Raw genomic sequence first — 14964 nt, 5'->3', positions numbered from 1 at the left:
GGCTTGCAATAACTATACTGCTGCAGGTAATTCCAATGCATTGCCTCACTGCAGATATTCCAGATGGATGCATAGCAGAGGTTTCATCAGGGTAACTGATACCAGAACTATAACTCAGTGCATGAAAAGAAGGTATTCCCAATAGAACGGGGATATTAGGATTTGAGCACAAGAAATAATGGGGCATGGAAAGGTCTACAAAAGTAACCTGAAATCAGAAATATTCGTAATTTCCTGCACTGCATTTCTTGAGTCCGGAGTATCCTCCAAGGGCTGTAATTTGGTTATAATCTGCATCTCACATCCAGACAGACTAACTCCAAGTCCCTTGATTTACACCAGACTTCCCAGTATGTTGGTCACTGCTAAGATTGGCCACTTCACACAAAATTTAAAAATGATGGTTTAATTTTGAACCATGAATAAAGCAGATTCAAAATGCTGAAATCCTTCACAGAATGGCTTGTTCCTCCCTTTGCACAGCTGTGATAAATGTCTCTTAGCTGACTTCTTTTTATATTTTGGGATCATACCTATTTAAGTGTATTAAATTTTCTACTGACTGAGATATTACAATGAATTATGAACATATGCATCCCAAATAACACTAGATATATTAACTTTATATTACAGACTGAAAGAATGTGTTACATGTCTGGAAAGGAGTTTGGAAATAATGATATAAATAAGTGTCTCTGAACAGAGAGATTTACTTTTCATTTGTGATCAGTGTGCTCCAGGCTGCCAAACTAGACTGTTTATGAAAAACCTATTGAAAGATCATTTTTTCTCCTGCATATGCATGGTAATGGAACTGAAACCTAGTACTTTTCTAACTGACAGCTCTCCTATAGTCAGCAGAACTGTGCTGAAGCAAGCTGTGATTGAATCTGTGCTTTTATTTTTCGTTTGCCCTGACTTGCAGAGCATGGGTCAAAACAGGCTCTGGGTTCTCAGCACTTCCCCTGCAGCCTCTAATCTGTGCACAGGTCTGGGTCAGGGTGTGGAGTGTGTGAGGTCAAATCCTTCACCTAGAGATGGGACTGCCTGCACACCTGGCTACAGACGGAGCACATAAACAGAAGAGTAAGAGAAAGAAAGGGTACAAACACTTGCAGATAATATTTTTCATCTCTAGTGAAAAAAATCTGGTCAGCACTCTTATAACAGCACTGACAAGTGTTTTATCATCATGGAAAGATGGCTAATTCTTCCCACTGGCTAATTCTGCACTGCTTCCTATTAAAACTGGGCTGGTTCTGGCTAAGCATGTCAAGATTGCTTAAAATTCACATCAGACAGAAAAAAAAATTGAAACATAATTCTAGAGATTACTTTATAATAGCAAGCATCACACCTTTTATATAACCCTAGAAACTCTATTTAACTAATAGTTTTATATTTTTGTTCTTGTTTTTTCAGCCAGCTCAAGACATACTAGTATGCAATATGCAAAAAATTATTAGAATTGTGGTAATAAAGAAAAAAATTTAAAATTAATTAAATTTATAATTAATTAGAATTTAAAATGAATTAAAATTAGAATCCATCAAATGTGTAAAAGTGTATCCTGATTTTACTTCTTTTTAATAAATTTTGTGCATCCTTAGATAAAATAACTTCAAAGGACCAGCTTATCTGCCTTTTAATCACATCTCATGTTTTCACAGGTCACTTTGGCTCATCAGTAGCATCTTATTTCATATTCTTGCGTTGGATGTATGGAATAAATATGATTCTCTTTGGATTGACCTTTGGTCTTGTAATGGTGCCTGAGGTGGGAATCTTTTAAATTATCTTTGAGGATTGCCATATGGATTTCTGTCTTTGCACTAAGATTTCATAGGACTGCAGTTTTAAACAGGTTTTTAGTCTCTTTATGCTCCATTTGCAAGTATTACACTGTACTAAGCCTGTAAAAGTGGCCTTCCTTTGTGGACAGTTGTCTCTACAGAGAGATGTCTTGAATTAAAAAGGATGGGAAAATGTAAAGTATATTTAGGGTTGTTTTCTGAAATGGTTTTTGAAGTCTGGGATGACATAGATGTGGGTTTTGTTGTTGTTGTTGTTGTCTGGGGGAGTGGATTTGTTTGTTTGTTTGTTTTTGGTGGTTCTGTGCATAACAAAGTAGAGGAACTGAGTCTAAGAAAATGCCAGGGGGACTATTTTGACTAAATGTGCATTGCAATAGAAAGATGCATCCTCATGAGGCTCAAAGGATCCTTCTAGATGTAACACTCACATGTTGATAAGGCATAACAGGGCTGTAAAGTCATGAGAGACCTCTCATATTTCACCCTGTGCAACATCTCTGTGACGAGTGGTACTTAGAGCAGAGATTGGACTCAGACTTCCATGAAACGTAATACTTCCTGGGTATCTTTGAGCCATCATATTGCCCTTCTAAAAGCAGGGCTTTTATGGAAGTAAAATTATTGTGCCATCTCCCAGATTTCAATATCCCATATTCCTCTTATCTTTCTCATTTTGTAGTTAGCAGATAAGAAAGAGCTAGGAATTTCCAACAACTTCCCAGCCCAGCATTTCAGTAGCATGATCCCTCCAGCTAGATCCCTACAAATCTATAGGGTTTGGTGTGATTCATGATCTGATGTCATTGCAAAAACATCTCTTAATGACTTTTTAGTAGTTTTGGGAGTTAGGAGATGTCCTAGCTGACTGGATGCTGGCAAATGTTCTGATTTTCAAGAAGGGCAAGAAGGGGAACCCTGGAAACTCACTGTCATCCTCACCTCAGTGCCTGGTAAAGTTAAGAGGAAGTTTTTTTCTGTGAGGTATTGAAAAACATCTGAAGAACAATGCAGCTGTTCACTGCTACCATGGCTTCATAAGAGGAATGTCCTGCTCTTCAAACCTATGATCCTTTTATGACAAAGTAATCCAACCAGTTGATCAGGGGAAGCCAGTGGATGCACTATTTTTGGACTTCAGAAAAGCTTTCAGTACTGTCTCTCCCTTCTGGATAAAATGTGCAGCACACAGCTGGATAAACACATAATGGGATGAGTGAGCAACTGTCTCAGGGGTTTGGCACAAATGGTGATAGTGACTGGGGTGACATCAGACTGGTGACCTGTCACCAGTGGGGTTCCACAGGGCTCCATTCTTGGCCCTGTGCTCTTCAGCATCTCCTTAATGAACTCAGGAGTGGAAGGGATACTAAGCAAGTTCACAGATGGTCCAAAACTAGGAGGACCTGTTGACTCCCTCGAAGACAGGGAGGCCCTGCAGGGACATCTCAACAAATTAGAGAAATGAGAAATCACCAATCATATGAAGTTCAACAGGGGAAAGTGCTGGATTCTGCACCTGGGAAGGGCAACCCTGGCTGTACACACAGACTGGGGAATGAGACGCTGGAAAGCAGCACCATGGAAAGGGACCTAGGGGTCCTGGTCAGTGGCGAGTTGAACATGAGCCAGACGTGCCCTGGCAGCCAGGAGGGCCAAGCCTGTCCTGGAGGGCATCAGGCACAGCATCACCAGCTGGGCAAGGGAGGGGCTTGTCCTGCTCTGCTCTGCTCTGCTCTGCTCTGTTCTGCTCTGCTCTGCTCTGCTCTGCTCTGCTCTGCTCTGGGGAGGCCTCACCTCAAGTGCTGGGGGCAGTTTTGGGTGCCACAATATAAAACAGACATTGAGCTGTTAGAGAGTATCCAAAGGATCATGAAGGGCCTCCAGGGGAAGTTGTATGAGAAGCAGCTGAAGTCACTTGGTCTGCTCAGCCTGAAGAAGTAAAGATTAAGGATAGACTTCATCACAATCTACAACTTCCTCATGAGGGGAAGAGGAGGGGCAGCACTGATCTGTGGTGACAGTGACAAGGCCCTTGGGAATGGCCTGAAGCTATGTCAGGTGGGGTTTAGGTTACATATCAGAAAAAGATTCTTCACCCAGAGGATGGCTGGGCACTGGATCAGGCTCCACAGAGAAAAGGTCACAGCTCCAAGTCTCACAGCACTCAGTAAATTTTTGTACAATACTTTCAGGCACATGATATGACTCTTTGAGATGATTTTTTGCAGGGCCAAGAACTGGACTTGATAATCTTTGTGGGTCTGTTTCAACTCAGCATATTCTGTCATTCTGTGATCTTCCTTAGAAGCCAAAACAGAATAAATGTTCATTAGTTTTCATGAGGAGCCTGGAAAGGACCCCATGAGGAGATGTACCGTGCCTGAACAAGTATCTTGCCAGCAGGCGGGAAACTGTCAGAATCCAAAAACAGATTCCCAAGCACCTTCCCATACTTTTCATTTAAAATATCCCAATAAAATCTATAATGTAATAAAAATTAATATTTTGGTCTTTGTATGATAACCACTAATTAGAGAAATGCATTAGAGGACGCACTTCTGAGTTGCCTTTGAATGTAAGAGGCACAGTTAGCAGTCCATTGATACTAATGGAACTTTAAATTTAGAACACACCCGGAATGCATATGCTAAGCACAGTTGCAATCAGTAATGTGAGGAGCAGTGAAAGGAATTGTAGAAGTAGATCTTTCTCATTAGGGAGTTTAGGAACATAAAACCAGTCTTTCAAAGAAGTGACAGATCACTGTCCATTTCCTTTGCTGCTATTTTGCTTTAAAATATAAATAACTCTCATTTTTTTGTTTCAGGCTTTGATGGGTAAGCCATATGGCTCTTTGCCTAGAAAAACTGTCCCAAGAGCTGAAGAAGCAACTGCTATGAATTTTGCTACCCTCTGGGATTTTAGTGTAAGTGCATAATCTTGCAATATTGCATATCCACGTGACTTTTATTCACAACTACGTAATTATTTAATGCTCAGTTATTTAATATTAAGTATTTCAGGAGATAATTCACAAGAAAATTAATTTACATATTTTTTCACAAGCTCTCTGTGTAGATGTTTCTTTCAGATAAAACACATAATGAAACTTGATATTCACAAGCATGTCTCAGTATATATAGCAATCCAGGACACATTGGGAAATATCTCAAAGTTGGTTTGTCATTCTGGGGTACTGGGTTTCCATTTCTGAAGTGTGAATTTGGTCTTCTGCTTCTATATAATTAAGATTATGAATTTTAAAATGCAGTATGAATTAGGAAAAAAAGAGAAAAAAGTACATTAAAAATAATTGTGAGCTCCACATATTTTATCCCTTCGATTACATACAATGCCAGCAATGGATTCTCCTTGGATAAAAAAAGGATTGGAAGATCTTTCTAAAAACTTATGTATGTAACATTTTGCAGTGACTACTTAATGAAATGTCATTTCATCTAGTGCATCAGAGATTATATATTTGAGTGACAGTAAGAATAAATCTAAACATGTGGCTGGGGAGGTAGATAATGATACTGAAATTATAAAATGAGAAATAAACATATAAGGGAAATATTTGAGAAAAGGGAATTACAGCAGCTTGAAAGTTTTGCCAAGAGAATAGGCTAGGCTAGAATAGGCTTTATACAGAAGATCAGATCAAAGCTTGTAAAATAAATGTCTTCCAGAAAAGATGGATGAAGACATGGTGGAAAGACAGGGAAAGTTTTTAATAATTGTCAGAAACAAACTGACAGGTGTGAAGAAGAAAGTACAATAAGTTAACAAAAGTAGCAGTTAACAAAAGCAGCAAATGCAAACATAATAAACATAGAATAAGGAAATGAAAGAGATTAATCCTCTGAAAGATTGAGGGGGAAAAATAATTTCTTGAGGCATGTCAGATTGTCAAATATTCCCTGAAGACAATGACATCTTTGTTTAAACAGCACTGGAAATAGTACCTTTCATTTGCTCACAACACTTGTATGCTACCAGGTAATTTAGAAATAAATGATCACACATCACCAATCAATATTTTATCCCAAACAAGATACTCCAAGAACTCCAAGCCCTAGGTAAGGACTATGCATTCATATATATATATATATATATATATATATATATAAATTTATAATGCAGCAGGAAACACTGTCCCTATAACACAAGCCAAGCCAACATAGCGGAACCTGAGATAAGTGCAGATGCTACAGTAAGAAGGAGTTCATTCCAGGCCTAAGAGGGGCAAAGGCTTGGTTAGCATTGGGACAAAAATTCCCACTGTGGGAAACTGTGAGAAAGGAAGCAAGCGCTTATCCACATACTGTCCTAAGTCATGGGAACCTTGTGGACACCTGGAACTTGGACTATATAAAGGTGTTACCACAGACGTGTATCTTGGGACTCCACCACTGAGAAGACCAGGGTGAAAAAGGACTGGCAGGATGCCACATGAACCCACGAGATGATAGTGGTGTCTTTATATTTCTACCTAATCTCTCTGTCTCTGTCCGTCCGTCTCTCTTTCTCTGCCTCTTACACCCCCTCACTCCCATTTCTTTCTCTCTCTCTCTCTGTCTCTCTCTCTCCCTCACACTTACCATTAAGTAAAGTCTGTGCTGTTGAATTCAGAGTATGGTTTCTTATGGTCACCTTATTTTGGTCAGAGACATCTCTTTATAAATGGATCAAAACCCCTAACCACTCTCTAAGATAAGTAAGGAAAAGATGAGCTCAGCATGCCCATTCTGCTTTCTTTTGTGCTTGATTCATATTACTGACATGGCAAAGGGAAGCATATTTGGATTTTGATATATTTGGATTTTGATATATTTTACTTGGAATTCAATTTTAACATATAGTTTTCAGATTATCCAGTTATAAAATATTAGAGTCTCAAGTCTTATTGCAATAACACATTCAATCAATAGTCTTTTATGTTAGGCTCTGAAAAGAGTGAAAGACATATTCCATGCACAACTACTTCTACAGAGTAGAAGTTATTTCTAATCTTATGGTGAAGTGCTGTGGAATCACCAAACTGAATGATACATGGTGCAGGAATTATCCCTGACTTGCAGAACACAGAGACTAAAAAGGCATTTTAATAATTTTGGGGGCCCAAAAGGCTTTCCAGAGCTGCATTAGACAGTGTTGAAAAGTGGGCTAAGATGGATTATAGGATGCTACAGGTGACCAAAAATATGCAATATACATACTATTGAATGTTAATGTGTCCTGACTGGTGTAGATATTTTACTAGTACTCAGCAAGAAACGTGCTCTATTAGAATACTTACCTTATTAGGAATGAGCATATTTTTATCCCTCATGCATAAGCACATAAATCTAATCAGAGATGAAGAAAAATGAGATATGTGGATCAAGATATTTTAAATAATATTTATGTGTGCTGTATATTAATATTTGATTTTCAGCTTAGAATTGGGAATTAGGTTTTTCAAATAAGCCTGAGACTAATTTCACATATAGTAAAAGCTTCAATAAATCAAGTGCATGTTTTGAAAAAATAAAAGAGAAAGATGTTACTAATTTTAAGGAAAGTGTGCAACTGAAAAACACAAGGGTAGAAAATGGTTTTTTAATTCATCAACCCTTTATATTACTGTATTACTGTCAAAATTATGCATGGTTTATCCTCCAACTATGTGGTGAAATACTACATATTGCACTTGGAATTCTTACATCCAGCTGGAGGTTTGCCACTGCTCTGCATGCGCTGAGCTGTCCTGGTAAAGGCTCTGGCATTGGCCTTCTTCTAGGAGATGAGTTCTTCCACTAACCTGAGAATTACCAGGAAGATTTAACTATTTGATGTAGACACCAGCAATTTCTTACAGCTAATAAGGTACTGTTGAAATTTAGAAAAATCATCTGTGTGATCAGTAGAAGAGAGCAAAATTCATATTATGATATTTAGAAAAGAAGCTAGACTTTGAATTGCAGAGAAAGACAATGAACTTATATTTCATTTTTTACAGCCTTGGAATCAAGTCTAAGTGTGCAAAAGATCGATGTACTGAATAATCTCCTATAAAATGCCCCTACCTACTGGTTGTCATGTATACTGAATGATCACCCAATGAACAGCAGCAGACAGCTGTTATTAGGCAAAGAAGGCATACAAGATTTTTATATCAAATTAAGGCAAATAAATTTTAGAAAGGTGAAAATTAAGTTAAAAATATGAGCTGTTATCTGCAAATAATCTGAAAAGCAATTTTTTGTAAGACAATGTGTTTCTTTCTTTACAAGAAGTATGTTGATGAAGAAGTTTTGACACATTAAATCGTAGAGGGATTGTTAATGACCAATTTTAAAAGATTTTGAAGTTGCTATGAAATATTCTATGTCTTTTTAAAATAAAGGTACACATTTTCTATCCTGTGAGCTTTATTACAGTGATATTTGCAAATAATTTGAATTCACTGAAATTAATGTTTTAATATATTGGTACTGACACATTTACTAATTATATGCATTATGAAGAAAAGTAACATTATATTTTTTCTGCCTTTTCAGGGCTTTGCACAGTATTCTGTACTCTTTTATGGTTATTACAATAACCAGAGGACAATTGGGTGGCTCAAGTTCAGGATGCCTCTTTCATATTTCCTTGTTGGAGTTGGGTCTATTGGCTATAGCTTTATGATTGTCACTCGAACGTAAGTTCTCCTTGGCTCTGGAAAAAAGTACATTCAAAAAGGCAGGTAATTCCACTGCTGACCCTGGAGACTGTCTTTTAAAAAAATGCACTAATTCTAAGTACAGGACAATGCAAGATCAAGTGCAACGTAAAGTTATATAAGACTTGTTCGACCTGTATTTATTTATCTGTTTTGCACCAGAAGTTATAGTGTTGTGAAAGTGGGAAGAAATCTTTATTGAAATAACAAAACACTTCTCTCCTGAACTTCAAAATTAAAAATGAATGCGTAAAATTAGTAAGAGATCTGTCAGCCCATCTTTTCTTAATACTTGGCATCCAGTAGATTTTCAGCTAAAATCCAGGAAATTCCATAATTCTACCTTCAGTGGTATTTTATGGGAGTTAAACTCTTTTGTGAAGGAAGAACACAAGAAAGAAGCATATGGCAAATAATTCTGCATGTATCTCACAGTCCACAGTGAATGCTGCCAGTTAATATATCCTTTAATACCCTTGGTTCAAGCAAGATGATCACCTAACACAGTAGTACACCTCTAGCAGTGGTTTTATAAAAAGCCTGTAGCGAAAAAAAATAAAAAGCTTGCAGTTCCAGACTCAAAGACACTATTAAACATAAAGAAAAATGCAGTTAGTGAATTTCCATTGTTCTGTTCTGAAGCCAGTATTTTTCACTTGCATGAGCACTAGATTAATTCATGTTCTGTTTTCAACTTGGCTTCCTGAATAAGGCAAAAATCATTTGAGAAAAAAAAGTCTTCAGTCACATATACGTATTTTTGGAGAGGAGACAAACTAGTACAATAAAATAGCAATTTATTTAGTTCAAAAATAGGTTTTAAGATATTTCTGATAAAACAACTACCAAGATTAGAAAAGTCTTAATCTCAGACAATTTTATTTCAATGACTCTCACTCAGACAAAAAAATATTCCTGAAAGCAGGAAAATCCTGTAGCCCAAAACAAAGGAACATCCTAAAGAAAAAATAAATACATAGTATGTGCTAGCTTCCTATCTGACCATATGACACAAATGATGACCAATATTTAGGTAATCATATGAAAGTTCTTGCTGTCTTATGCTCTCTTCTGTTTCTCCAGAAATAAGTATAGTGAGCACAGAAACTAAAAGTGATGTAGCAGGAGGTGCTGTAATTTTTCTGCTGTTAACTGAGAACTGAGAAAGGTCTATGTGAAAGAGATAGTGGGGCTTATAGGCACTATTATTTTATTTAGGGGAAACATTTAGATGTAGGACTCCTCTCTTCAACTCTTGCAGTGTATAACATAAAATCAAAACATTTGTGATCGCAAAGAAATTATATTCTTACCACGATGTTCATTATTTCATTAGAAACTCTTGAGAAAGAAATGTCTTAGTCTATAAATCAGAAGCAGGGCAGAATTCATCGGGAACTTTTTGTGATGTCTGACTCTCATAGGTAAGACCAACCCCGGTATTGATTTTTGGCATCTCAGAAAGATTTTCTGTATTTATTTACTATTCTCATCCTAGATTTCAGAGCATGTATTTTACTGAACATTTAAAAATGTGGTACATAGAATGCATTAACATTAATAACATAGCTCTGCTGGATTGTTGAGATTTAAAATAAGTGTTACCTTTTCCTGACCAGAAATATCGACTACTAAGTTATTTGTATCTTATCAGAACACTCTTTCCTTGTGTTTTATGATTTCTTGAATTAGGCAACAAAATATGCAAAGCAATACCATGGTTTTACATGAATGAAACCCCTTTAAAACAGAGAACTTTGAAGACAAGACTAAGTTTAATTCGAAGAAATACTTCTGAAGAAATAATCGGATGTTTCTGGACACTGTAATAAATAATTTAGTATATGCATAAGAGATGATAGGGAAGATTGTTGTATGAGTGCTATTTTATATGTTAAAACCAATTTTTCTTCTGTCTCGTTATTTTAGAATATTTCTTATATTCTTTGATATATATTTTGTTTTATTCATGCATTTATTTTGTTTATTGTTATTTTAGAATATTTTGCTTATTGGATTTTTCTTTTTTTTCTACTTGTAAACTCTCTAATAAAGTCTACTGCAGTTCAGGATGCTCTGCACCTTTCTATTTGAGAGATGTTCTCAGTATTGTTTTTCTATTAAGCTTCTTATACAGCAGAGTTTCTCTGAGGTTAATGAAATACATTCATTCTTTCTCATCAAAATGTGTGTGGTGAGCTCATAAAATGTTTAAATATGAAAATCACCATCTTGCTCACTTTTTTCAGAAATAAAGATTTAGTAAAGCATAACTGGCAGCAAGAATGATGTCGAGGTTTTTCAGTAAAAAAGTTAGAAATTAGGAACCATTTAATAGTCATGCCCACAAAACAGAGCTAGTGCTAACAAGGTCTTCCTGTGTCTTTGTGTTTTTTGTAGAATGGCAAAGAATGCAAATGACGATGGTGGCGGGGATGACACTAGTTTTAATTTCAGCTGGAAAATGTTTACAAGCTGGGACTACCTGATTGGCAATCCTGAGACTGCAGATAATAAGTTTGCCTCCATCACAACAAGCTTTAAGGTAATACAGAGTTTACTAAGGAGAGGAAACATGATTTGGCTTTCAAACTGGTGTGAATCAGGTGGAATTAAAGTCAAGAGTAAGGTGTGCTGAGGCTCAGAAATGTGTACTCAAAATTGGCATCTGTACACCCTTCTGGATCTCTGTATCTGCCATCAGATTATTTTTATTTTTAATTGTGAAAGAAATAACACTTTTTAGCATCTTTTGTGTCCCCTGTGCTGACAGTACCAGTTTTAGAATACTGATTCTACTGTAAAAATAATATGATTTTTTTTCTCATCTCTGATGGCTTCCAGTTTCTATGGTGTTTGTCTGAAAAACTGTTTTCAAAATATTGCTCCCCTTTTGGGAACCTCACATTCTCAACTTCTCTTGTTAGAGAGAAGAGATATCATAAGACAAAATAATAGAATAATCTTTATAGGGCTATTTATTAGAAGAACTGACCTCAGAATTTTGTGTTTATACTCACTTTTCAGTAAGAAAATGTCTTATTTTCAAATTAATCATAAAATATAGCCCGATTTGCAAGGCAATGTTCTTAGCCCTCTTTCCAGTGTATAGGGTATATTGATTTCAAGAGTAGCTGTGTAAGGAATCTGGGGTAAGACGTAACTCAGGGCTGTGAAAACATTGGAGGGGATATATTCTACATATTGTGTTTGTGCTGTAGGGTGGCTGGGACACACCAGTGTAGCATGCAAAAGAAGATTTAATCTTCAATGTAATAATGTACAGGGAACACACAGAAGTAGTGTTGTGAGACAATGAAGAAGGTGCCAGGCTCACAATCACACTGACAAGTGTGACACTGTTAGCACTGGCTGTTCTGCCCAGCTGCACTTTTCCTGTCCACAGTCGTGACACAGCCACCACACCTCCATCACCCTGCCTGCCTCCTCAGCTGCAGGCATAGCAGAGAACTGCCCTAAAGTGTAAGTCTACAAGACAGGATTCCAAGAAAGCAATTAAAGGAGAAATACTGATTGAAAGCGCTGAATCTGTAAGAGCTTCCCTGCCTGCCAACTAAGAGCAGATGCTGAAAGCTGTTTGGGAAGGAATACAAAGCTGTTGAGAAAAAGGCTTGATTTGGAGATATAAACTCACAAAACTTTACTGTAATTTTATTGCAAACAAGCAAGGAATCTCAGAAAGAAAGGGTGAAGTCCTGACTTGGGCGAGGTCATGGGAGTTTTGTTTGAAAGCTGTTGCAGTATCCTGTCATTTATGTGACAAACACATGCTGTAAAAGGAGCAGAGCCATGAAAGGCAATTATTACAATATCGTTCAGCTTCCCCTCTGGGCAACAGATCTCTAAACAAAGTCAAGAAGCAGTAACAAAACTTCCTTTAATGAGGACACTCCAGACAAAAAGCTCTTTCACCTGGCAAGAGTAAAAACTGGAGATTATATTTGCCTCAGGGTCTTAATATTTATCAGTTATGATCAAGGGAAAATGTGGTGAAAACATTTTGTTGTGCAGTCTGAAACTCTGCACTGTCCAATTTTTTGGGGGGGATTCCCAAATCTCAACTATCTTTTCATTCTTTCTGAGTTGCTGACTTTCAGAGTAAAACATTTTCCTCTTTTCTCACAAATGCACATTTTTAAAACATGACATTTCTTTTTCTGATGGACGATCACACATTTATCCTGCTGTATCACTCAACCTCGTATCACCTTGCAATCTCAAAGAACGTGCTGGGCTTTTTTTGATACGAGTACAAGTGTAACAAGACTCATGGAGGGCACACTCAACAGGGGCAAAGGAAACCCTGGGGAGCCAAAACCCCAGAATCTTCTGGGACCTGAACAGGATTTTATGAGACAATATACATTCAACTCAAAACATGAACCCCAGATGTCCATTTGCATCTTTGTAATTTATTTAACTGACTTCTAACAATTGAAGCAATGTGGGCCCTTGATCATTAAAATATTGATAATATTATTTTCTTTCTAACAAGTGCAGGAAGCAATTGTGGAGGAGCAGGAGAGCCGAAAAGAAGAAAATATTCATTTGACTCGATTCCTAAGGGTTCTTGCTAACTTCTTAGCCCTATGCACACTTGCTGGAAGTGGCTACCTCATCTTTTTTGTTGTCAGAAGATCCCAGCAATTTGCCTTGGAAGGTCTGGAGAACTACGGGTGGTGGGAAAGAAATGAAGTTCGTGCTATTTCTATAATAGATGTTGTTTGAAACTGTGTTCCTCTGCTTTGCATGTTGCCTTTTTTCCCCCAGTAACTTAAATACTCTGTGTGGGTGGGAAATGTCTAACATAAGAATTGCTTATGTCTCTCTGCTTCCTACTTCATCAAATTTCTACTTTGCTTCTTTCAAACATCCCTCAGTATTTAGCTTTCATTTGAGGCCTTTATATTTCCTCCTCTGTGCTGTTAGGACTGTTTTCCAGATACTCTATGGATTCATGAGATCTCTTCAAGGAGCCCACTCTCTTCTTGCCTTTCTCCTGAGACTGGCCCAAGCAGAGTGATTGATCTGCGGGCACAGAGCAAGTTATTTGGGACCTCGTGGATACAACTCTGGAATGTAGCAACAGGTTGAAACTGATGCCTTCCAGTTCACTTGCGCTGTCCATGTGCCCCATGCGATTTTTTTTGCGCCTAATCTGTGCCTAATTCTTTCCTCAAAAGCAGACGTACCCTGCCTGATAGAGGTGTATAGTGAAGATGGTGATGTTGTTTGCTATGACAGTGTGCGTATGCACTTGAAGTCAATGTGCTGTTTAAAAACTCGGGATGGTTTTACTTAGCAAAAATGCTACTGTGCGTGTTGTAAAACTAGTTTGTTACTTCAAGCTTATCTTCTGAGCTGGAGTGTAAAATGCATACCTGACTTAAAATAAGGCAAAAAGGTGTTAGCATCACAAAGCTGATGAGATGGGTCATGATGGAACAAAGAAAATCAATCCAGAATATTCAACACCAAAGCATGACTGAGAAAGCAACATTAAAATATCAAATAATCCTCTTCTGAAATCCAGAGAAATAGGCCTGTTGAGAATGGATTAAGTTACTTCTCATCACATTTTATTTTGATAGGAAAGGAAAAATTGTGTACCAAACTTCTTGATTTAAGGCAACATAGGCTCTGAGACAACAGAGCTTGGAGGAATTCAGCTTTCTCTCAGTATAAAGGTGTGGTAACAGATTTTACTAACAAGAACTGGGCTACCAAAGGCTGTTATATTAGTTTATGCTATAATCTAGAAAGTAGGTAACATTTGTCTTTATGGTCATAGTTTTGCTTTTGTTTCTGTAATAAAAATATGCTTCTAAGGTGACAGAACTAAGATCTGGAGCAGGTGTGTCTCCAAAGCAGAGTGGATAAAACAATACTGACATTATTTTGCTAAAAAATTTTCCTATTGACAGGTAATTAACATATTTGTGAGTACAAAACATTGCCCTTGACTGGATATTAATATTTTAATTGCATAAATATATTTGGCTTCTGAGTGAAATTCTCACATTTTTCTTATTCTGTAGATCAAATTTTCTTATGTTTGCATCATTAATATATGAATTGAGGATTTGATCAGAAAAAAAGTCTCAACACCTAATGTACAATTTTAAGTAAAAAAAAGTGCAGCTCCTCCCTGGAGCAAGGAAGAAGCAAGATCTAAAAAAATTACATACTCCATGAAAGTATTAAGCTGCTTTTGTAGAAAATTTCATTACACTAGAGTCATTAAGAAATTGAACATGGTTTATTTGTGATGAAGAAATCCCAGGTAAATATATTTTTTTGTCATGTGTTCCTGAAGTTCACAGCATAATAATGGGATGCTGATGACTTTGTGGAAAAGACATTTTTCTCTCTGAGCCCCTTCTCTCTCATTAATGTTGTGAATTTTTTAATCTCCCTTTCCAT

The 14964-nt window shown here is 37.0% G+C and overlaps 1 protein-coding gene across 1 annotated transcript in view; it reads left to right on the top strand.

The window, feature by feature from the left end:
• Positions 1-14964, top strand: part of TMC1 (transmembrane channel like 1) — a 56355-nt gene that overhangs the window by 29822 nt on the left and 11569 nt on the right. The window contains exons 7-11 of the mRNA XM_038124934.1: positions 1671-1777; positions 4642-4740; positions 8357-8499; positions 10921-11065; positions 13042-13236. Coding sequence (XP_037980862.1) covers positions 1671-1777; positions 4642-4740; positions 8357-8499; positions 10921-11065; positions 13042-13236 — 689 coding nt within the window. The remainder of the gene's footprint in view (positions 1-1670; positions 1778-4641; positions 4741-8356; positions 8500-10920; positions 11066-13041; positions 13237-14964) is intronic.

Source organism: Motacilla alba, chromosome Z (assembly GCF_015832195.1).
Source record: "Motacilla alba alba isolate MOTALB_02 chromosome Z, Motacilla_alba_V1.0_pri, whole genome shotgun sequence".
In the NCBI taxonomy this organism is placed as follows: Eukaryota; Metazoa; Chordata; class Aves; order Passeriformes; family Motacillidae; genus Motacilla; species Motacilla alba.
Note: the sequence above shows the minus strand (reverse complement) of the source record. Positions and strands in the feature narration are given on the sequence as shown.